Here is a 23,444-nt window from a genome sequence, read left to right as displayed (position 1 = left end):
TACGGGAGACGTTCCTACCTTCGTTTTACAGGTCATGTTGTTGGTAGTCCGTTATTTTTCACAAAATTTGTGCTGTCTTTGCAACACTGCCGTGCAGTTTCGCAGCAGGAAATGACATCACAAATGCGATCAAATGTTGTGTTGGGCAGCAAAACAGGCTTTTTTTGAACCACTGTACCGAGAAAAATGTTACTGAGAAAAGTTGTTTGTCTTCATGTTCTCTATATGTTTGTGGTCGTGGGCACCATTAAAATGACATCCTGTATGTATGTGTGTGTGTGTATATATATATAGTGCAACAATTGAAGATTTTTATCACATTTGTGAAAAATCTAGGTCTCTAATTATACACTATAAATTAACTGAGAATCTAATTTGTCAGACATACCTGTGATGGATTACATTTGGAATAAACCAAAAAAGTACACAGCTTACAATCTTAACTCACTGAAATGGATATTTTTCAAAATTTTAACTTTTATGACATCCATTGGTAGTGTATATAATAGGGTAATAACATAATAGTGGAATTATGTGTAAAATTCTTTATTAATGAATATAGGCTACTACAATCTTCCAAAGTAAAGTTCACATATAAAAAAACTGCCCCCATGAATGTGAATGTGTGTCCGTGTGCGATTAGGCTACAAACAATACCAGAACAAACAAAATTAAGTTTCCCTTCATCCTGACTCGCATTCACTCGATCCAGATTCATTCGAACGCAGAAACTTGTTTACTTCAGACAACGAAAAAAAAAATATGACTTTGCAGCAGTGACCAGCTGCTTCGTAAACAATTAACACTCTTTCTTGGAAGAGCAAAGACAACACATAATACTTTCTGTTAGTCCGTTGCTGCAATGCCTATGGAAGTCCACCTGGAATTATCAAGCCGTTCAATCACTCCCAGAGTTCACAGTGATTACTTTTTGCAGACTGCCAGGGCAGAGTAAAAAAAAAAAAAAAGGAACATCAATCCTTCCTTCACTTCATTAGCCATTCATCAAAAACTGAGCATACTGAACACTTGCACTTATCAAAAGTTCATTTCATTCCCGATGCACCAAGACGTATAACCCTAGACATGCTAGCACAGCATACTGGAAAGAGAATCACAAGAAATCAGTGTGTATAAAAGAAAACACATACATGAGCATATCTTTAAGTTTTGTGTCTGTCTCGAAAATACAAAGCATGAAAATTTAATCTTTCATATTTAGTGGCTATTGCATAAAAACAGTAGTAGGGATGGAGCCAATTTATTACTAATTGTCAAAATTAACCAATGCAATATTTGAGTATATTTGAGCATTCAAAATTTAAATTCCAGGTGAAATTCCTTGCTTAGTATTTGTAATAAATATTAGATCACTATAGAACAGTGGTTCCTTAAGTGTGCACCATGGCTGACTTACAGGGGCACCGCAAAATGTTCCAATATTTTCACTGAAATGGCACTTGCTTGTTAGTATACACATGATTTTAGAATCGGACCACGCATCAATCCAAATATGTGCCTTTTTTTAATACTTTTTACACATAAAATGTTTCTGAATTTGAAATATGTGTTTATTTTGTAACCCAAGGCAAGCAACCTACCACACTAAGTGAGCATTGCAGTGTTAGATAGGCCTACATTCTGACTTGGGCACTGCAGAAAACTCTTCAAACAAAAAAGTTTTGGAACCCCTGCTATGGAATAAGCCTTTTGCCCCAAACATTACGAAACATATAATTATAAATTAATAAAACAGTTTACCTCCTAAAAATTGTCCTTGTCCTATTTTTTCTAGAATTCCCCCCCCCCCCATCTCATACATCACTTAGAAGTGTGAGCTATTCTATTATCTTGTACAAATAATATATATTTTCCAATGTGCACTATGATATTTCATCTCTACAACAAGAATAAAAAACATCCACAAAAATCAAGACACTTACTTTGAATTTGGGATATTCATTCATATAAATAGTGACCATCCCAACGTAAGGTAGAAAACCACGTGCTCGTCCAACCACATCATTCTTTGTAAGCCAGAGTTGTCCTGGAGCGTAAAGCCCTCGGTCATCAACGCTGTTGTTATCACCTTTCGTCAGGAACTTCACTGTACCATTCTCCCTGTAGAGGGAACAATACATTGAAGAATATGAAAATACACATATCACAATAAAATCCCTTTTTATTCTTCATGCCTTATTTATGGTGTGAATTGCTTTACACGTGATATCTTCGAACCTAATATTTCTCCACATTTGGTTTGAAAATTTTAAGAGTAAAGCCTGTACATTGCACACACATGAAAATGACAGTTGAATTTGCTATATTAGTTACTTAATGGCCTTAACAGGTAGGATAGCAAAGCTTAAGGAACACTATATGTATAACCTTCTACCCATGTTATTATGGTCGTTGATTTTTCTTATTTAGAAAACATAAAAAGCTACAAATTTCAAAAAATAAGTGCATGTTGATCACATACAAAAAATGCGAATATCAAGAATTTCAGATGCCGTGGTATATTTCATGGCATTTCTCAAGGATAGAACCAGCTCTATTTCTGTAGCATAACCAATCGGAAGCAACCTCAAGGTTGCAAGAGTTGTAAACAATGTATCACTTCACGCTTTTAAACGTCGAGAGGAATATCGCTTTGTATTACATGGTTTTAAATAGAGAAGAATGGTGCTGATTAAATACATACTTTACAACGTTTACTGTACATATATGGAAGAATATTTTAGCTTTTTCAATTGTAAACACCGTGCACACAGCATTGACGGTATAACTCGACGTGCCTTTCATGCTGTATGTATTGTATATTGTAATTGAAACAGCTAACCAAAATGTTCTACAAAAATGCTTTCATGTAAAGTACTATCTCTTATAAGATTCTTGGAAGCATTTACGTAGCATTTATGCTAGCAAAAATGTTAAAGGAAATGATTTCATCTAAGACCGTATTTGAAAAAAAATAAGAAGGGCGGCTCATGTCTGAAATATTTTTTTTTCACCCTTGCTGATAGCATATATGTGATCAGAGAATTGCTTGAGCATATGAAATATTTTCTTAGCTTTACAGGAATTCAATTTTGATTGAACATTGCAGGAATTCAATTTTGATTGAACATTCTATCCCCCCTTCCCCAAATAATGGTAGAGTGTATGTCTATAACTTTATTACTGGGAAAATATTATGTAACTTATCTGATAATTAGAGACTGGATTTTAAAGGAAAGTCTTTCTTTATTTTTCAACACAACAATAAATAACAACAGTTCTGATATTATCTTCAACCAACAAGATTACATGGTTTTGACTTCCCTTTTTCAGCACACATTCCCTTCTTTAAAACATATTCCTTTATGGTAAACGGCACGCCTGTTAGGTTGAAAGTATACTTATCTGCTAGATTGAGACTTTTATTGTGAAGTTCTTTAGAATAGTTTTAACTTAACTGTGTGACAGTGACGACAGTATTAGAGTGACAGTGAAAGGCGAAGCCAGGTGCAAGTAGCAGCAGTAAGCTATGGAATGCGGTAAGCTGTTGCAAGGGAGATTTCATTGAAATGGGTAGTAAGATTATTCGCTGCACTTTATCTTCATAAAAAGGAAATGAAAAAGGACTATAGTTTATTTTTGCAGTCCACTGAACATATTGTTTTAAATGAAGGCACAATATATACCATTCATACGTAAAAAGGGATACATTAATATGAAATTTTATGTATCCCTTATTATATATGAATGGTATATAAAATAGTATTTTTAGTGGAGTACAAAAAAAAAAACTATAGTCCTTTTAAGAGAAAAATTATTCCCTTTAAAATCTGGTCTCTACTGATAATGCAAGCATGTGCACAACTTGAATACAAAGCAATATCCATTACCACCGAGCTAACAAAGTTCGCACATAATCGTGCAGAACAGAAGATCACTCCAACTTGCATCCAATGAAAGAAAAAAAAAAGCAAAGGGCAAACTTACTTTTCATGAAGCTTCAGAACACGATGCACGATTGGAATGTCCCTACCCTCCACCTTGAATACAACAATCTCTCCGACACGCACTGGTTCGTCCTGGTAGTTGGTCAGAAACAGAAGATCTCCTCGGTGGAATGCAGGTTCCATGCTTCCACTACAGATTAAACACAAATGAAGTTAGCTCTTGAATAGTTGCAACAATTGAAAATAAAAACAGCATTGTCCAAGCTGAAACCCACTAGGATGGCATTCATTATGCAAATTGTACGTTATGATGTTTCCCATAGGTAACTCTAGGAAATTTTAATAATTTAATAATAATAAATTGCAGGGAAAGTCAAAAACATTCAGCAGTTTTGAATATCCTACGAATTTATTAATTTGTAAGTTACAGAAAATACAGTATGTACAATGCAGTTACACACACTCCAGTATATATGTATGTACAGTGTCTTCCATTCATTGTTACTTCGGCTTGGCCAGTTCTTTTTAGTGCAAGGCACCACTGTATGCCAAAATGAAATTCTAAAGATTCTTGTAGGCAACAATGTTCAAATGGAACACATGCTCATACACCAGGGTAAACTAATGTGTTCTTTTATGCTCTTCATATGTTCAATCCCCAATAGAGGCTCATTTCACAGTAGTTCAGATTTCTAGATAAAGTGTAGGTCTAGTCCCAATCAGCCTATCCAAGCATGAAGTGCACTTCAAGCAAACTTTATCAAACAAAATTTTGTTTAGGGAAAAAAAAAACTGATCACTGTATTCTTTTGCAAAGGATGCTGAGTGCTTATTTGATTGATTTAGTTTATTTTACTTCATGTTTTGTGCCTCTTGGCTAATTTGCGAAGATGGGGATGAGTGATGAAATGGATGAATGGACATTCACAAACTACCACGCCCCGAGCGGGATTCGAACCCTAGACCCTTGGCGTCTCAGCGTGATGTGCTAACCACTCTGCCTCAGTGCCGAGTGTTTAGTTTTGACTTTGTTTCTCATGTGCATAACCATGTGATCACAAATGATTTATTTGCTTTAAGAAACCATACATATAGCTAAACACTAATCTAAAATAATCATTGTACTTTAAAAAGGAAGCCACATGATGATGGTTATGGTTTAACACAATCTCGACTGACTATTATCTCTACAAATTATTTGGTTCTATGAAAACTTCAAGCCCCGGATGTGTAGGATTAATAGACCACAAGACATCTTTGTGATGTCTGATTGTCCTGATTTTTAACACAGATGCTAAATACATAATATCTTTGCAGTAATTTCATAATGTAACAAATCATATGGTCTAAGTACTTTTCTTGTAAGATAACGACTTTAGAATACTCTGCTGTATCTAACATTGTGCAAGAATACAGGTATTAAAGCTTATTCTCACAATACAAATTAAAATTATTCATAATTTGTAAAATCATTATTGCTTTATTTGATGTGAACCTGTGAACAAAGCACAGTGTAAACTGAATCACAGTCTATGACCAGACACGTATTAGGATGGTGGAATGTGTGTTAGAACATAACAGTATGGAAATGAACACTTGCATGCATTTTACGATGCACAAAAGTGTTTTTAGTAACAAAATGTTAAAAGGTAAAAAAGGTAAAGTGTTCCCCTGTGCTTAGCACCACGCCATGAAGGCGTATAGGGGGTGTGGGGGTAGCACCCCACACTTTCTTGATCCGGTCGTGAGTGGAGGTGATGTGATCAGCACCACGCCCCTGACTGCATTTACCCCCCAGGTACCCATGTTATTCGACGATGGGTGGGCACCGGGGCCGCTTTCAACGTTAGAAAAGTTCCCGGATTTGAACCGGCCGGGGATCGAACCCGGGACCTATAGCATGGTAGTCAGATGCGTTACCGACTAAGCGACCGCAAAATGTTAACATGTATTAAAGTAAAGAATACCTGAGCACAACGACAATAGGGCTCTCACTGCCTGTGACCACCATCAGGCCTTTCCAAATCATCAAGGCTGATGACACTATCATACCGAAGCTCAGCACCTGGTACAGGAACTGAAAAGTAAAATGTAACATTATTATTATTAGTTAAGTTCTTCCAGGGAGGGGACAAATGAGGTATACTTCCCCCATGATAAGTGTTGCTTCATCATAAAATACTCCTTCAGTTTGAAGATTATCATGTTCCTGCAACACCCTTATAATAATAATAAACACAAATGCCTGTGACTGAAATGAAATTACATGTGATATATATATATATATATATATATATATATATATATATATATATATATATATATATATTTCAAATTAATCAAATTAATGTACATTTGGGAGGATATCAGGTTTTGAGCCTTTAACATGAAAATAACATGACCAAATATTTTCATGGTCAGGATCCATTTTAAAAATGCAGCACATTACGTTGTTGCTGGTCTCATACTCACCACCCCATCGAGCTGTGTGTTAACATTCGGCAGCAAGCAAATACATATGGCAGTAGTCTGTGGAATGCCTTGTCAATGGAAAGTATGAATGTTTGCATAGTCTTTACATCATCTTTTCATCAATAAATAGCACTTTTTGGAACTACAAACAGCATTAATTACTTGCACTAAACTTCACATTTACTTTTACAGTCATTTTCACTATTCTGTGAGAAATTATCTTTCTCCTATGAAACTAGAAAAATCGTAGAACATTCTGAACCGTTGCCAGTAACAATTTCATATGGGCACAACGTATTTCTTTTGAAGAAAAATATCTCTCCGTTGCTTCAATTTTCCTCTACGTGAACCGGATGTCGCTTACGTTTGATGACGTAACCCCCTGTCAGTGTTTCCAACCATGCCATTGTTTTGCAAGAACATGAAAAAAACGAAATCTACATTCCTGATATTACTACGACCCCAAATTTTAACTACGTTTGCCTAACCTAACCTTACCATGAATGGTATTTGGGGCTATGCAGGAATGGTTTGTGGGGCATCTTCCGGTTAAGAAGGTTGGAAACACTGAATTCCACAACGCTAGCCAAGCTATGCCTGCCATATTGTATTTTACGGCAAAAAAAGGAAGAACAATAATTACTCATAATGTGAAAAATTGAAATTATTTTCGTGAAAAAGCAACATACCACCTTGAAGAATGTTTCGCAATACAGAATACGTAAGTACGAATGTTAAAAATTACGAGTAAAAGGTGTTGTGCCTATAAGAAATTGGTACCCCGTTACCTTTGCTATAAATATTCATTATGCCTCAGCATGTGTGTACGTGTAGTACAGGAACATTCGTAATGACAAGATTATCATGCACCATTGCCCATCACACACATGTGCATGTACGCATTTAAAGAATTTATGTACGCAAATCATATGGTAACACTTTACTATAGGGGTGACAGATTTCTTACTTTTTACAGGAGAAAGTACTTATGCAAATCATTTTCTGTAGCTTTGTGGAAGTTCGTGAATATAGTTTTGAACAATTTTAATGCGAATGCATGTTGTTTTCTGCGAAAATCTCTGTCAGACATGCTGTTTCTGCTGCCGCCATTTGCTTTCTGCACGAGAGCACAATGTTCCATGTATTATGACGTAAACCCCGTAGTCAGTGTTTCAAACTTGCAGTGTTATTGATTTATTTATTATTAAACACAACAGGCGAATGACCAATCGACAAAACACACTCAACGCACGATGAACGAGTACGCTATCGCCATAATGTGTGTTACAGAATCAAAATAACGAGTAGCAGTAAGTACTTGTAAATGTAAGAAATTGACATTATTTTCATTAGAAATTTATTATATCACCTAAAGAAATGTTTCGCATTCCAGAATAGTACGTTAGCAATGTAAAAAAGTGTGAAATAAATTAATTATAGGTGTCACCCCTATAGTAAAGTAGTACCAATCATATAACATATGGAACTTGGGCCAGGTATTTCCTTACACGAAATTTCTAACTTCACTGGATCTTATTTGTTGCCACTTGCTTTCATAATGAAGTTACGGCTGCGGCCTTAATGCCACCTAATATGTTGAATTATTATATTGCATTTATTGTGGTACTGCGAGCGTGAATAATTTTGAATAACTGAATAGGTATGACTAATTGAACCTTTTCACTCTAGTTCTATTTAATAGCAAGTTTTGTGGAAATGAGAACAGTGTGCATCAAAAAGCAACACACGGGTTGCTTTCAAATGAGATTGAACAAACTACATCTACAAACTTTTGTTTTGTAGTAATGTGATAAATCCTTCAGTGTTTAGTCAATATTTTCCCATATCTGTTCTGGGTACTACTATCCTATGAGGGAAACGCCTACGAATCATATATTTCGGACTTCTTTACATTGCTAACGTGTTATTTTCGAATGCGGAACATTTCTTAAGGTGAAATAATGCATTTCTAACTAAGATAATCTCTATTTCTTCCATTTACGAGTACTTACTGTTACTTGTTGTTTCGAATCTGTAACACATTATGGCCGTGATAGCGTACTGGTTTAGGGGGCGTTCTCAGAGTGTTTTGTCGATTTATGCAGTGTTGCAACCTCGTTTACCGGAAAATATCTACTTTCGTGCCCGGATTTGAAATTATGCTAATACGTCGCATTTACGTGTAGAACTTGTAAAATAACCTTGCGATTTACCACGTTCAAAAATAACCTTGCGATTTACCACGTTCAAAAATAACCTTGCGATTTACCACGTTCATTGTCCATACACAGCAATTCGGAACCATCTTTCTTTTGCAATTCGTTAATGCTCTTCCTTTACGCACAACAATCTTGCAACCTTGAATATTGACGTCAGACGAGGAATGCCTACGTGGTTAGGTTAGGTTCCATTAGCATAAATACAAAGAAAAATTAATATTTTCGCTAAGAGACGCGTTACCTTGTATTGCCTAACATGAACAAGCTCTCTCCTGTGACGTCAGAACACAATGTTGCTACAGTGTTGTGCGATAAGTGACACCTATTCGGGGGGGGGGGGGGGAAATGGCTTGTTCCATGGATTGATTGATTGATTTAGTTTATTTTACTTCGCGTTTTGTGCCTCTTGGCTAATTTGCGAAGATGGGGATGAGTGATGAAATGATGAAATTGATGAATGGACATTCACAAACAACCAAGCCCGACCGGGATTCGAACCCGGGACCCTTGGCGTCGCAGCGCGATGTGCTAACCACTCGGCCACAGGGTCGGGCTTGCTTGTTCCATGGAGCTGCTGTTCTTATGGTAGGGTTACGTTACGTGGTTCTAGTAAAAACACGGCGAGGCTGAAACACTGGCTACGGGGTTGCATCATCTTAACACACGGAACATTGCACTCTCATTCAGAAAGCAAATGGCGGGAGCAGAAACAGCGTGTCGGACAGAGATTTTCGCAGAAAACAACACGTATTCACATTAAAATGGATCAAATCTATATTCAGGAACTTCCACAACGCTAAAGAAAATGATTTCCCTAAGTACTTTCTCCTGTAAATTTGAAGGAATCCGCTTCCCTCATACGATAATGTTACCCTGTTCTGTTCAATTAACAACAGCTGGTCACTTTTTCATTTTAGAAATATACAAACTTCTCTCCTTTTTGCGAAGAGGCAGTCTGGTGCCCGTAATTGTAGTGTTATCTAAACCCGGTCAGCTACACTATTAATTTCGCAATTTTCAAATTCAAATCAAAACATCCTAAGATAAAAATATTAATAGTTCATGAACATAATATCTATATAACACGACTCCACAAGAACACAGAAAGGCTGCCCGGTGAACTTGACATATGCTTGCTTGAAATTATGTTCTTTTGGAACCACAGGTAGGTCTTCTATGGTAACCATATAGATTTCATACCTGACGCTTATTCATCCGCTTCACATCATCAAATAAGCTTTGCAACATTTTGGCTTCAGACAAGTTTTAGTCCAAGTATATCATACAATCTGTTTTATGTTCGTTTCGCACTACAAACGCGACTCTCCATACACGACGTACACGTCAGGTCAATCTATCTCGTACACGTCACACTGGCACAGCGAGCAGCGTTGCCAACTGCCAGATCCATGAGTATAATGTGTAACTGCTCATTGAAAATAACATACTAACTAACTAACTAACTCTCTAGCCTTCTTAAACCCGAAGGTTCATGGCTGCAGCAACACAGGCCTTCCATCTGTCCCTATCTTGAGCAAGATCTATATACTCTTTTCCATCCCTACCGATTTCCCTTAGGTCCATCTCGACGTTGTCCCTCCATCTTCGTCTTGGCCTTCCTACTGGTCTCTTACCATCAGGTTTCCCAACAAGAATCCTGAAAACTCCTCTTTCCTCTCCCATTCGTGCCACATGGCCTGCCCACCTAAGTCTTCTTGATTTAATTATTCTAATAATGTCTGGACATGAATACAAATTATGTAGTTCTAAATTATGTAACCTTCTCCACTCACCTGTCTCCTCATCCCTTTTAGGTCCAAATATTTTCCTAAGGATCCTATTTTCAAATACTCTCAATTTATGTTCCTCTTTCAATGTAAGGGACCAAGTTTCACACCCATATAATACTACAGGCAAAATTACGGTTTTGTATATTTTAACTTTTAGATTCTTAGATATTAAACGAGAAGACAAAAGTTTATGAAGAGAGAAGTAACATGCATTTCCTGAATTAAGCCTACTTTTTATTTCCTCTTTAATATAATTTTCATTTGTTAATATTACTCCTAAGTATTTGAATTTGGAAACTGGTTCAAACGAGTTGTTATCAATAATTAGATTTTGATTATTACCTAACACTTGGTTTCGGCCTGTAAGCATATATTTAGTTTTCTCTTTGTTAACTTCCAAACCTATCTCTTTAGCAATTTTGAAAAATATTTTAGCATTATTCTTAATTGTATTCACATCATCCCCCAGTAAGTCTACATCATCTGCATATGCTAACAACTGAGTCACACCATTTAATTTTAGTCCTTCTTTAGTTTCTTTTACCTTCCTAACAGCATATTCTAAGGCAAAATTAAAGAGCAATGGAGATAATGCATCTCCTTGTTTTAACCCATCATGAATTGTAAATTTGTCAGACATATTAATACCCACACGAATTTTACTTTCTGTTTCACTGGTGCATATTTTTATCATACTAACAAGCTTCTTAGGTATTCCAAACTCTACTAATATATTATATAATTTATCTCTTTTGACTGAATCATATGCTTTTTTGAAATCAATGAATAGCTGATGGACATTTTGATTATATTCCCACTTTTTTTCAAGTGTCTGTCTGATGTGAAAAATTTGATCTGTAGTTGATCTGTTACGTTTAAATCCACATTGATAATCACCTATAATTTCATTAGCATATGGGGTTAGTCTTGTTAAAAGAATGTTAGATAATATTTTATATGTTGTTGAGAGTAGAGAAATTCCACGGTAATTATTGCAGTTCATTTTATCACCTTTTTTAAACACAGGAACAATTATGGATTCTTTCCACTGTTGAGGGATTTCTTCTTTATTCCATATTAAACAAATTAATTTATGAATTTGACAAATTAATGAATTTCCACCATATTTAATTAACTCAGCTGGTATTAAATCAATGCCAGGTGCTTTGTTATTCTTTAGCCTTTTAATAGCATCTTTAACTTCAGTCAAGTTAGGTTCTGGGACTAAAGGTTCTGCTGTGTGTACTTCATTCACTTCTGATTTATCTCCTACATGGACATTTAAAAGGTCATTAAAGTAGTTCTTCCATCTATTTAGAATATCGCTTGGGTCAGCTAGAAAATCACCGTCTTTATCTTTTATCAAGTTTACTTTAGGTTGCCACCCCTTTCTAAACTCATTTACACCTTTATATAAATCTCTGATATTTTTATTTTTGCTGTTTGTTTCAATTTCGTTAATTTTGCTTTTCAAGTAATCTCTTTTTTTACTTCTAAACGTGCGGTTAACTTCTCGCTTTATTCTATTATAATTGTTTAGATTTGTATCATCAGAGTTATTTAACCACCTAAGTCTAGCCTGATTTCTTATTTCTATTAGATTATGACATTCATTATCAAACCATGGCTTACTTTTTCTCGGTTTATGGTATCCTATACTTTCTTTAGCTGCTGATTCTATTGCATTACGTATGTGCTCCCAATTCTTATTTACGTCTGTTTCATTTATATTTTCATCATCATTTAAATCCTGCAAAACATCAAATCTATTTGACAGTTTAATTTGGTAATCTTTCTTAATTCTTTCATCAGTAAACTTTCCTGTATCAAATTTTAGAACTTTTAGATTTTGTTGCTTATGATTTATCACTGAGAGTCTTTCTCTTAATTTAGCAATTACTAAATAATGGTCACTGGCACAGTCAGCACCTCTATGTGTACGAACGTCAATTATACTAGTATGCCTTCTCTTATCAATGAGAATATGATCTATCTGATTATGAGTTTTACCATCTGGAGAAGACCAGGTATATTTATGGATATCTTTATGTTTAAAAGTGGTACTTTTCACAATTAAATTCTTTGAGGTTGCAAAAGTAATCAATCTTATACCATTATCATTACTTAATTCATGAAGACTTTCTTTACCAATCGTGGGTTTAAATGTCTCTTCTTTGCCAATCTGTGCATTACAGTCACCTAACAGAATTTTCATATCATATCATCATTTGAAAATAACATTATTATTTTATTCTTATTTTGCTCACCTTTTCTTGCACTTTCACTACTCGCGATAATAAGAATGAAAGGTCGACTGTGAAAACGCTTGGCCACCCAATGTCAATGGGGCTGTTCATTGCCAAACTTTTCCGGTGGGAGCATCACCCTCTACTTATGTCCTTATGGCTTACATAATTTCGTTCGTCATTTTGTTTCCGTAAGGGGATATCTTTATGGCACAACACTTTAGCAAGCTTGTGTTCTGACGTCACCGGATGAAACCTTTATTGTTAGGCTTGTTAGGTCTAGTTCTCTTAGCATAAATAATACATTTTCAGTGTATTTATGCTAATAGAACCAAACCTAACAGAAACCTAATAACGTAGACATTCCTCGTCTGACGTCAGAACGCAAGGTTGCTCAAGTGTCAAGTGTTGTGCGATAAGGGAGACCCGTGTGTATGGGACCGGTGGCGAATAAGTAGTGTAACCCAGTCATGAAAACTTACAACAACTACTAGGGGCTCCTCGTGCTCGCCACACGTCACCCCGTAACTGGTTGGATGATCTCCCACCTCAGCAGGTGGGAGTGAGGCCGGTCCTCCTGACCCTCACGTGCTGTTGCGCCACGGGTTATGAAAAGGAAAGTATAGTCATATAAAATTATGAATTTTTCTTTAACCTGCCAACTCAAAATAATAAAGAACTTAAATTGTGGAAATTACAAGTGACGTATAAAATACTTAACGTCGTCAAGATATTTTGAGTTCCTTTTTTTTTTTTAGCTACTCTAGCATGCACGGACGTTTTTCACCGACCACCGAATGGAATCGAATTATTTTCTTGAGACTGAATACGCCAGGATATAGTTCCATGCGCTCTTTATATCTGACAATAGTGCACAATTAAATGTTCATTGACATGACTACGAACGTCAACTATTGTGAGACACATTAATCACGAGCTTAAAATTGGAAGAGAATTCCAAGGCACCAAATACAATTCTTTGTTATTAAGAATATGCAGAAATAATAATATAACTTTCTTGTGATTAGAATAGATTCAGGGTGCGCTACCTATTTCCAAAATGGTTCAACATTACGAAACGTGTGACCAGTGGCGGCGAATAGGGGACTTAGGAAGGTGCAACCTCCTAATTTCTGCCCCCGCACTATGGCCATGCTATGGCATCTTAATACAAACCTAGTCTGCCAAGATAAAGTAAGCTGTCCTGTCTTTGACCCCCAGTTTTGGCACCCAATCGAAGCTACTGCGTATTACCGTGAGAAATTTCCATCAATAATGCTATAATGCTAAAAGCAGGTGTGCCACAGGGATCGATACTAGGCCCCCTCCTGTTTACCCTTTATACTGCAGATTTGCAGCAAGCCATAAAATTCTTCACTCCACATTTTTACGCAGATGATACCCAGTTCTACTTTTCAGTTTTTTTTGCTTTTCAGTTTAGCTTCATTGGAACATAACCTGCGGTCACTGAACTCCAACTTGAACATCGTCAATAACTGGTGTGAATCTAACGGTCTTAAAATCAATCCGGAAAAATCCACTTTGATGATCATTGGATCTAATTATTCAAAGTCGTTAATGAAAAACATTAACATGGATCTCAAAATAAACAATTTGTCTATTGTCAGGAGTAACACTGCCAAAAATCTTGGTCTGGTCTTTGACGAAACAATCGACTGGTCAGAACATATAAAGACGCAATATATGAAAGCTTACGGAACACTCAGAAGTCTAAATCTTTTCCGTGACTTCCTCCCTGTTGAATGAAAACTAAGACTCATCCAAGCATTAATATACCCATTATTTGACTATTGTGATGACGTTTACGGCCCTCAACTCTTGCAAAAGCTCAGTCTAAAAATACAAATGGTGCAAAATGCCTGCATCAGATACATTTTTTGACTAAAAAGATCCGATCATATTCTTCCGATTTTAAATAACAATCAGGTTCTTACTATGGCAAACAGTAGGAAAATGCACTATCTCTGTTTCGTCCGCGGTATATTAGCAGAAGGTAAACCACAGTATCTGTTCGAAAAAATGCATTCTCTTAGGAATATCCATGAATATGCTACCCGCAAGCGGAACAATTTCGATTTACCCCATCATTCTACCACGGCCTACAAATCATATTTCTCCTTTTTGGCTCCCAAAGCATGGAATGCATTGCATACAAACATTGCATGCATAAGGAACCCCGTAAATTTCAGAGATAAAGTAAAATATATATACTGTTAATGGAACAATGACAGAGTCGCGGCACATATTGAAGGTATCAAGTTACTACATGAAATTGTATTTTTATTATTACGTATTACTTTTGTCTTTTATTATTACTTATTATTTTGTCTTTTGTATTTGTAGTTATTCACTTTGTGTATTCATTTAATTTTGTGTATCTCTTACAAGTAAGATGTATTATTTTACTTGTAGCTCACTGCTCCACATGCAGTTTATTATATATGTATCATTACATTGACAAGAGTTAGGTGGCAGAGCAGCCTACCGTATAGGATGAACCTCGCCCGCTTAATAAAGAAATTTATTATTATTATCAATTAGTTTTAGCCTGGGTAGGGCAATTTGTCTGTTGTACGGGTCTTATTCTGTGACGGTTCCTTCGTATTTGTAATTCAACCTGTCACCTAACCGACTCAAGTAGCCAAAGGCCGACCTCCGTGGCTGAGTAGTTAGCACAGCGCGCTACGACGCCATCAGTCCTGGGTTCGAATCCCGGCATGACATGAGTGTGGGTTCTTCATCACATCATCACTCATCCTCATCTTCGCTATTAGGAAACGTGGGAGAAAAACTACGTAAAATGGACCAATCAAGCAAGTAGCCAACAGGGGTAGAAGAGCGATGTTTGTTCCAGCAGCCTTAGAAGAGGACGCAAAACTCACCTGACGCACCCTTCTCTTCTAAATACTCGGTTATCCACTCGACTCCCTTCACCCTAACCCATAATATTTCGTCGGCTATTTCGATACGTTATGCACATCGATCCCTTATCAGCACACCGACACATTGCCAGAACGTCCTCCAGTCAAACATGGGAGTGTAAAAATGAGGTCGAAACCGGATCCAATGTGACCTGTGAGGGTACCGTGACCGTACGGTATGAGGAGGCTCTGGCCACTATGACCTAGATCGAAATTATCATCATTTCTGTGGAACCTGATTGATCGCCGTTTATCTATATCATCTTTGATCAGACTGTTGTGCAAGGTTATTAGAAGTATCTGTTGTGCGACATTCACATTTCTAATAATAGTTCTAATAATCTTGCTGTTATATTTTTCTAATGCAATCTTTCTGTGTGTTTAGCATCTGCCAAAGTAATTATTATTGATGACATCTTAATAAGGTAACCAAGTTTATGTTTAATCTAGACACTTCCTGTCAGGTTCCCTACGATGAAATAATGCAATTGGCTTTGTGACATTTGCTATTTTGCAAGGTTAGTGTAGGGTAGTCAAAGGATTTAGCATTTGAGTATATTGCCATCGTAGAGAGGAAATTAATAACCCAAGCTTTGACTCCACATGCTATTTGCTACTGTTTTAGATTAAATTATAGCTTAAGACTGAACTTTTTTTTTAGTAAGAATATCATTATCTGTCGTGCCCAGGAGAAAGGGGATTACGGGTTAGCTGTCTAACAACCCAAAAAGATGGAAAATACAATGTAAAAAATAAGTGATTAACTTATGTCCGTAACCCAAAAGTATAACGAACTTATAAATTATGAAAAAATAATAATTTCAAAAGCATATTATATTATCTTTTTACTTCAGATTGATCTTATTTTAATTTCGAATATTGAAAAGCAACTTTTCTGATCCAGGCAAACAATTTGAAGCACATTGGCTGAGTTGATAAATATTCTCATAGTTGTAACCTAAAACACAAGGTTGGAAAAGTTTTTTGATTAGTTGGGACATGAAGAAACTGAAATCCATGCATCTGGTTACATTAAATAAATTTCTATCTTGTCATATCTTACAGTAGATACAAAACGTTCTTACATTCCAACGGTAAAGCCGCCCCCCGTAGCGGAATGGTTAGCACATTGCGCTACGACACCAGGGGCACAGCCAGGGGTCCCTCTATCTAATCCCGGCATGGGGATGGATGTTTGTGAGTGGCCATTCATCAATTTCATCATGTCATCACTCATCCTCATCTCTGCAAATTAGCCCAAAGTGGCACAAAAAGTTATGTAAAATAAAGCAAATCAATCAATCAATTCAACGGTAGAATATGAAGGTTTCAGTTTAATTTTTCGTTCTATTAAAGTCGAATGGAGTATAATAAGTCACAGACAATGTAATTAGGTGCAGTTGTGACTAATATGTATTTAGGTATCTTTTAATACTGTGGTTTACTTGAAGAAATTAGTAAAGAAAATATTATTTTCTTTCAGGACTTTAGGCTAACGTAAATGCAATTATGCCAGTCGCAGGTTAAACGAAGCGTTTCATTTCAACCAAAACGAAGTTTGTTCAAGTTTAATACAAGCACATTTATTTCACTACTCGAATTTTATAGATGTCGTATTGTTATGTAGTCAGCATTACTGGGAGATATAAATTGAAATCATGAATTTCAGAGGAGACTGCGTTGACAATTTATTACATACTTCACAAGCTATTCAAGAAAGCAGTGTGATCATGCATGTTTCTTTCAACGTTCAAAATGTTGCTAGTGGAGGAACTGTCAGGCCTTCATGGTATATGGAGTTTCAATCAAATTTTCCAGTAACAATGGAAAGTGGTTTGCTAGACCAGCAGCTCCAAAGTAAAATTTTCTCCGCGAACATTTTTGTCCAGGAACAGGACGAAGCTTGTTTTCCAAGGTGTGACATGAAGCATACATGCACTTCTGGTACATACAAGTATCAGTTTCGTGTATATCCGAAGGAATACATGGACCAAGGACGTCTTCTGAGAAGTGTAATCGGAGCAGATGTCATGGACACTAGTGCAATTGCCACTCGGGAAATTAGTGGTTTGGCAACTATAGGAAGTATCACGGATGGTGATCGACTATACAATAATCCAGTAATTGCTTTATTCGACGCAGTAGATCAGACGAACATCGGTTCAAGAATGCAAGATAAAGTTGTTTTCAAGAACGGCAAGTTCGAAACTGTTAAATGCGCTGAGAAACGCCAACGGCATATTCAACGCACTCACATTCCTTGGCAGTGTGTCGAATGCCCCAAGAAATTCCCCGAGAAGATGCTGCTGGACTTACACTCGAAGAGCCATCAGAAGTATGTCACGTACGAGTGTCGCGTTTGCAGCATGAAGTTCCTTTTGCTGGAGAAATTCTTGGCTCACATCAAGATCCACGAGAATGACTGGTGCGGTCTGTGCTCGAAGTCCTTCGTGGACGATCACCACTTCCTTGTTCATTTGGATGTGCACACGGGACGAAGCAGCTTCCATTGCCACGAGTGTGGGATGGACTTGAAGACCCCACAAGCCTACAGAATCCACTGTGTGAGGCACTCCCCTTTGCCCAATCGGTCGCCCATCGCCTGTCGAAGATGTGGGAACATTTTTCAGAGACTGTCAGATTGGAGCCTTCATATGAGACGCCAGCACTTCGCTCGCCCGCTGCAAACACCAACCATTCAGCCTATGGTGCAATCGTCTGACGACCATCAGCCACAACAAGGTGAAACCCAAAAAGGGGTTGAGCAACCAAGGAAAGTGCTTTCGTTTTTCCAATAGTCTTTTTCCATTGTATAATAAGACCCAAAGTATAAATTTCTTTATGAAGTTGATACATAAACTCATAAAGCACTCATTTAGTGCTCGACACAGAAAATTCTGACTTCCCGATGGGTGCTCCTTTTATGCTTATCGTCCTCATTGCGATTAACCCAAATAAGTAGAAAAGTGACGTTGTATAAGCTACAAGTTCTGCAGATCCTGCACGTAACTGTTTTCAGATTTGATTCTCTCAACTTTCTTATATTGTCATTTCAGGTCGCTTATCTACATTTACATAGAAAATCATGGATGCGAGAAAAATCATGAGCATGAAGGCACCCTGAGTTTTTCTTCACGTGTCAGAGCATGTGAAAGATGGGATCATCTGCTTGTGGGTGTGATCAAGGTCAACCTTTCAATCCGACCATGTTCTTAAACTGTAGGCTCAACATTGATCAATCCATCTGTCTGTAAAGAGGTTTAAAACTAACTTCGCGTAGGAAGTATCAAACTGAGTCTATCCCTTCCTGGTCGATTGCAACTTCCATGGATATGCTCACATGCTGCCATCAAACTGAAACAAATATTTTCACTCACGCTGTAAAAGCAAGTCTCGTTACTTTACAGCTGGATACAAAAGGCTGAAACTTATTTTCCATATGTGTTAGGATTTTCTAAAAGCACTGCATTCGATCAGGTTTATCAATCGTAAAATCCAGTAGCGAAGCGTAGTCTTACGAAGGAGGCAAGCAATGTTTCAGTACAACAAAACATGTAGTACAACGACATGCCGAGGGGAAACATTCAAGGTTTATAGCCTCATTTACCCAGTCGCTGGATTTGTCAAAATATCGTAATAAAGTGACTGTACTAAAAATAAACCATATGATCCGCAAACGTCACATTTACTTTTTAAAAAAAATCCAGGTAACGTTATTCATATGATATTAAACGTTTTGCATATGCGAACTTTCCGCATACGACTAAAGGGAGACGGAATTTCTTACTTACTTATTAGTACCTTTAGGGCCACTTTTTCAATGTCCTGTTAATCTTTCTGTTAACAAACTGCCAGTTGGAGATAACAGCCAGTCTTAACCAGCACCGGGTTTTTCAATGTGAAAGTAACTGCCAGTAAACTAAACCATGGTTCGTTCTCCGAAACAGTGTGTTGGCAATTCTGAAGCACGGAAATTACAGGAAATCGATTTGCGCGCCATCTGTTAGTATAGTTCCAAACCACGTCGACTGGCACACAGCCTGGCGTTTAAATATAGAACTACAAGCGCGCCGCGCTCTAAAACACGTTATTGCATTGGGAAACGATAGGAACAATGGCTGCGTATCCATCTTGTATGCTTACGAAATAAATTAACGAAAGACAGCACTACAAATTTGGTTTTCTTCTAATAAAGGTCAATCCCACGTGGGGAAAATTATGTTATGAGGCGCAGGCGCAGACACTTTCTTGTAGAAGAAGCGTGAAGATCTCGAAAGTCGAGACATTAATAATATCTGCTTGTTGATATAAACACTATTATTATTAATAATATGTAAATATTGTACATTTGACTGCATGCTTTGTACCTCTCTATGCATGTTGTTGAGGAAAAAACATCATGTTAATAGTAAGCATGCTTTCTAAACTTCTAAAAATATGAAGGTACGAGTAAAAATAATTTTAAAATTTACTGTAATATTTCTCCGAAAAGATCATTCAACAATAAAGCGTGAATTGAAGGCAACATACGTAATAAATAATTGACAAGAAGAAAAAATATCCGTGACCAGGACTTGAACTCGTATTACAAAAGACAACACGGTCCGAGAGGTGGTGCCGCTAACCACTGCACCAAATTACTGTTTGGAGTTTGTACCGCCTGGTAGACCGGATATCATGGACACAAATTCTCTAACACAACCTTGCCAAGCGAATTCTAGCAACTACGCTGCTTAATTTCCATATTTGCATGGACGTTGGTAAGCTCTGCCAAACAAAACAAGTATTTTTCTGTACGAATTTAAAAGTTTTATGAATCATATTTTGTTTAATCTGACAGTGAAGTTGCGAGTGTGGAACTTCGATAGCTGCACGAGGCATCCATATTGCTTCGTAACTTCCAGTTATGCTGGTAACTGCAAGAAGAAGTACCAGTAAAGATAATCGCCACCATAGTTCCAGTTACGAGCTAACTGTACATTGAAAAACCGAAATTTTCACTAACTTCCAGTTACGTGCTAACATGAACCTTAACTGAACATTGAAAAACCGGCCCTAACACAACCTTGCCAAGCGAATTCTAGCAACTACGCTGCTTAATTTCCATATTTGCATGGACGTTGGTAAGCTCTGCCAAACAAAACAAGTATTTTTCTGTACGAATTTAAAAGTTTTATGAATCATATTTTGTTTAATCTGACAGTGAAGTTGCGAGTGTGGAACTTCGATAGCTGCACGAGGCATCCATATTGCTTCGTAACTTCCAGTTATGCTGGTAACTGCAAGAAGAAGTACCAGTAAAGATAATCGCCACCATAGTTCCAGTTACGAGCTAACTGTACATTGAAAAACCGAAATTTTCACTAACTTCCAGTTACGTGCTAACATGAACCTTAACTGAACATTGAAAAACCGGCCCTTATTTGTTCATTATTATTTAATATGGTCAAACGGTGACCAAACCGATTTAGATAAAAAAAAAAGGGAATCATTTGTTTATTTTACGCTGCATGATGTAATTTAGTATTTTTGGGCACCCTAAAAACCGCATTGGAGTAACTTAAACACTAAATAAAAAGTTAAACACAAACAATAAAAAATTCATTTCAAAGCAAAGAAACACATGCATAGACGATGTACTCACCACAATAAATTTCAAACTCTTGGTGTTGGTCGACCCCCTTCCACGATTTTCATTTTAACACTTATCTCTCTCGAGCTAAACGAAGCAATTTTCAATTGCTCAATAATACACCCGCACTTCACATCAACCGTTCCTAAATACGCGTTCATTCCGATAAATTCACAGCACAAAACACGAAGCAACAAACACTCACACTATCCCACGCGCTTCCCACAACTGTAAATGCAAGCATCCACACAAGATCACTTTGAAAATCTCTGAAACAACAGAAAGTGATACCAACCTATTTCCTTAATTTTATCCGTCACAAAGGAAAGATATATCAGTTTGGAGATAAAAATTACGCGGAGGAATCAGAATCATTTCAGCAGAACGAGTATGTGCATTAATATTTAAGTAATAAAGTGTCATTCAATGGCGTGCCCGGGGCGAAGGGGGGGGGGTGGATGGTAGACATAACCCCCTTTTGGCCCAGTATATCTAAGAAAAAACGTCAAAGGAAGGAAAAGATGACAAAATGGGGACCGTAAAATGACCCTGGGAACACCACTTGCATCATAATAATAGAACTTAAAACATATTCGGGCCTCCCCGATGGCGCAGTGGTAGTGTCGTCGCCTTGTAATCAAGGGGTTCCGGGTTCGATACCCGGTGGAGGCACAAGTGTTTCAGATCCCATTTTAAACTGTAGGTCCAGTCCCGATTAGCCTTACTGTGCATAAAGTGGACTTAAAACAACAAATCAATCAATCAATCATTAAAACATATTCTTGTGCTCATAATATGCAGAATGTATACGATTTACTTCTATGCCATGTACAAATGTCAGTAGATAGTTCTTTCTCAGATAGCTTTATTTTCACCCAAGTTTTATTCAAAAGCAGTCAATTTATTGATTGTAAAATTTGTGAAAGAGCTCACTTGAATTACTGCGTAAATAATTTGGCAGTTGCAAACACTGGTAGCGGTCAACACTTCTGGCGTAATTTGAGCTGGACCGACCAGGAAGCAGGGTGCAGGACCAAGGTCCGTCCAATCTTCCCTCCCTCCCTGAGAAAACTCTTCACGGGGGTGCAGAAATTCTACTGCCCCAACTCCCAATGTCAACTTTTTTTACGCGTTTTACATTTCGCAAAATCTAAAATAATTTGTAATATAATATGATATATATGGAATTTAGAACAGTGATAATAACTTCTTTTAGTTATTTTATGACTAACAATTATTATTATATTTGCGATCTTGTTTACGTGTTCATGAAGACAAATATTCGTTACTAGTTTTTGCTGGCAACGTACCCATAGATGAATCCTTCTGCTTTCGGTTGAACTCGGCTATTTTCGGGAATCACGCAAGCTCGGAAAGCACAGCTTTTTGTAGAAGCTTTGTGGACGGGTTCCACCAGAATTTCACGCTTCGCCATGTGACTCCTTCGGAGGCCTTATTTTCCCGCAGAACGGCTGCAAGCATTGAGGCTGGTGCTTGCTACAGAGCTGCTGGGGGAGTTTGCGGCCGCATTTTTTTCGCGAAATCGAGTGCGATGGAAACTAAATACGGTTAGAACATTAAGTACATTAAATGATATTCGAATTATGCAATCAGTGCTTGCATTGCTTGTACTATATCTTCGCCTCTGGCTAAAATCTGATGCTTCTCTTTTTTAATTTTCAGAAGACACGAGGAAGATTATGTAACGAATATTTCCTGTTCACTGTGCGAGACTTCCTCCATCCCGCTCCGCGAGTGGAAGACTCATTCACGACAGCATTTCAAAGAGTTAGGCTTCTGGTGTGATCTCTGCAAGAAAGGATTTCTAAAAAGGGCCAACCTTGCACGCCATATGGTTTCGCACAATCGGAAGAAATTGCAAACCACGAGTGACCACCGTGAGAAAGCTAATGCATATTGACAATGAACTTAAATGAGCTGTTGTTTTTATGAATGAGACAAGATTTACTCACAACTATAGGTCAAAAATTTCAAAACTTCACAAAAAACGCGTGGAATTCTCTCGTTTATCAATAAATTATTAACTCCACATTCCTCGGATTCGAAACCCGACCTGGGCATGGGTGTTCCTTGTCCTAACAAAATTTTCTCATAGTTCTGAGATAATCACAGATTTCTGTTTCTTTACCGTATATTTATCATAATATAAACATTATTTTGTTACAATTAATAAAC

The 23,444-nt window shown here is 37.2% G+C and overlaps 2 protein-coding genes across 2 annotated transcripts; one reads left to right on the top strand and one right to left on the bottom strand.

Annotated features, from left to right (window-relative positions):
- Nucleotides 1-530: 530 nt before the first annotated feature.
- On the bottom strand, nucleotides 531-10,005 carry twr (signal peptidase complex catalytic subunit SEC11 homolog C twr). Its single transcript, XM_083111003.1, has 5 exons — nucleotides 9,839-10,005; nucleotides 5,915-6,024; nucleotides 3,988-4,137; nucleotides 1,944-2,121; nucleotides 531-1,102 (listed from the first exon to the last, which is right to left on the bottom strand). Exons 1-5 carry the CDS (start codon nucleotides 9,884-9,886, stop codon nucleotides 1,052-1,054), a joined length of 537 nt encoding a protein of 178 aa, XP_082967129.1. The 5' UTR covers nucleotides 9,887-10,005; the 3' UTR covers nucleotides 531-1,051.
- Nucleotides 10,006-15,964: 5,959 nt separating this feature from the next.
- LOC145978169 (uncharacterized) lies at nucleotides 15,965-18,414 on the top strand. Its single transcript, XM_083110608.1, has 2 exons — nucleotides 15,965-16,134; nucleotides 17,100-18,414. Exon 2 carries the CDS (start codon nucleotides 17,275-17,277, stop codon nucleotides 18,412-18,414), a length of 1,140 nt encoding a protein of 379 aa, XP_082966734.1. The 5' UTR covers nucleotides 15,965-16,134; nucleotides 17,100-17,274.
- The last annotated feature ends 5,030 nt before the right edge of the window (nucleotides 18,415-23,444 follow it).

Source organism: Lepisma saccharinum, chromosome 24 (genome assembly GCF_977018435.1).
Source record: "Lepisma saccharinum chromosome 24, izLepSacc3.1, whole genome shotgun sequence".
Classification (NCBI taxonomy): domain Eukaryota; kingdom Metazoa; phylum Arthropoda; class Insecta; order Zygentoma; family Lepismatidae; genus Lepisma; species Lepisma saccharinum.
This window is presented reverse-complemented; position numbering and strand designations above follow the sequence as displayed.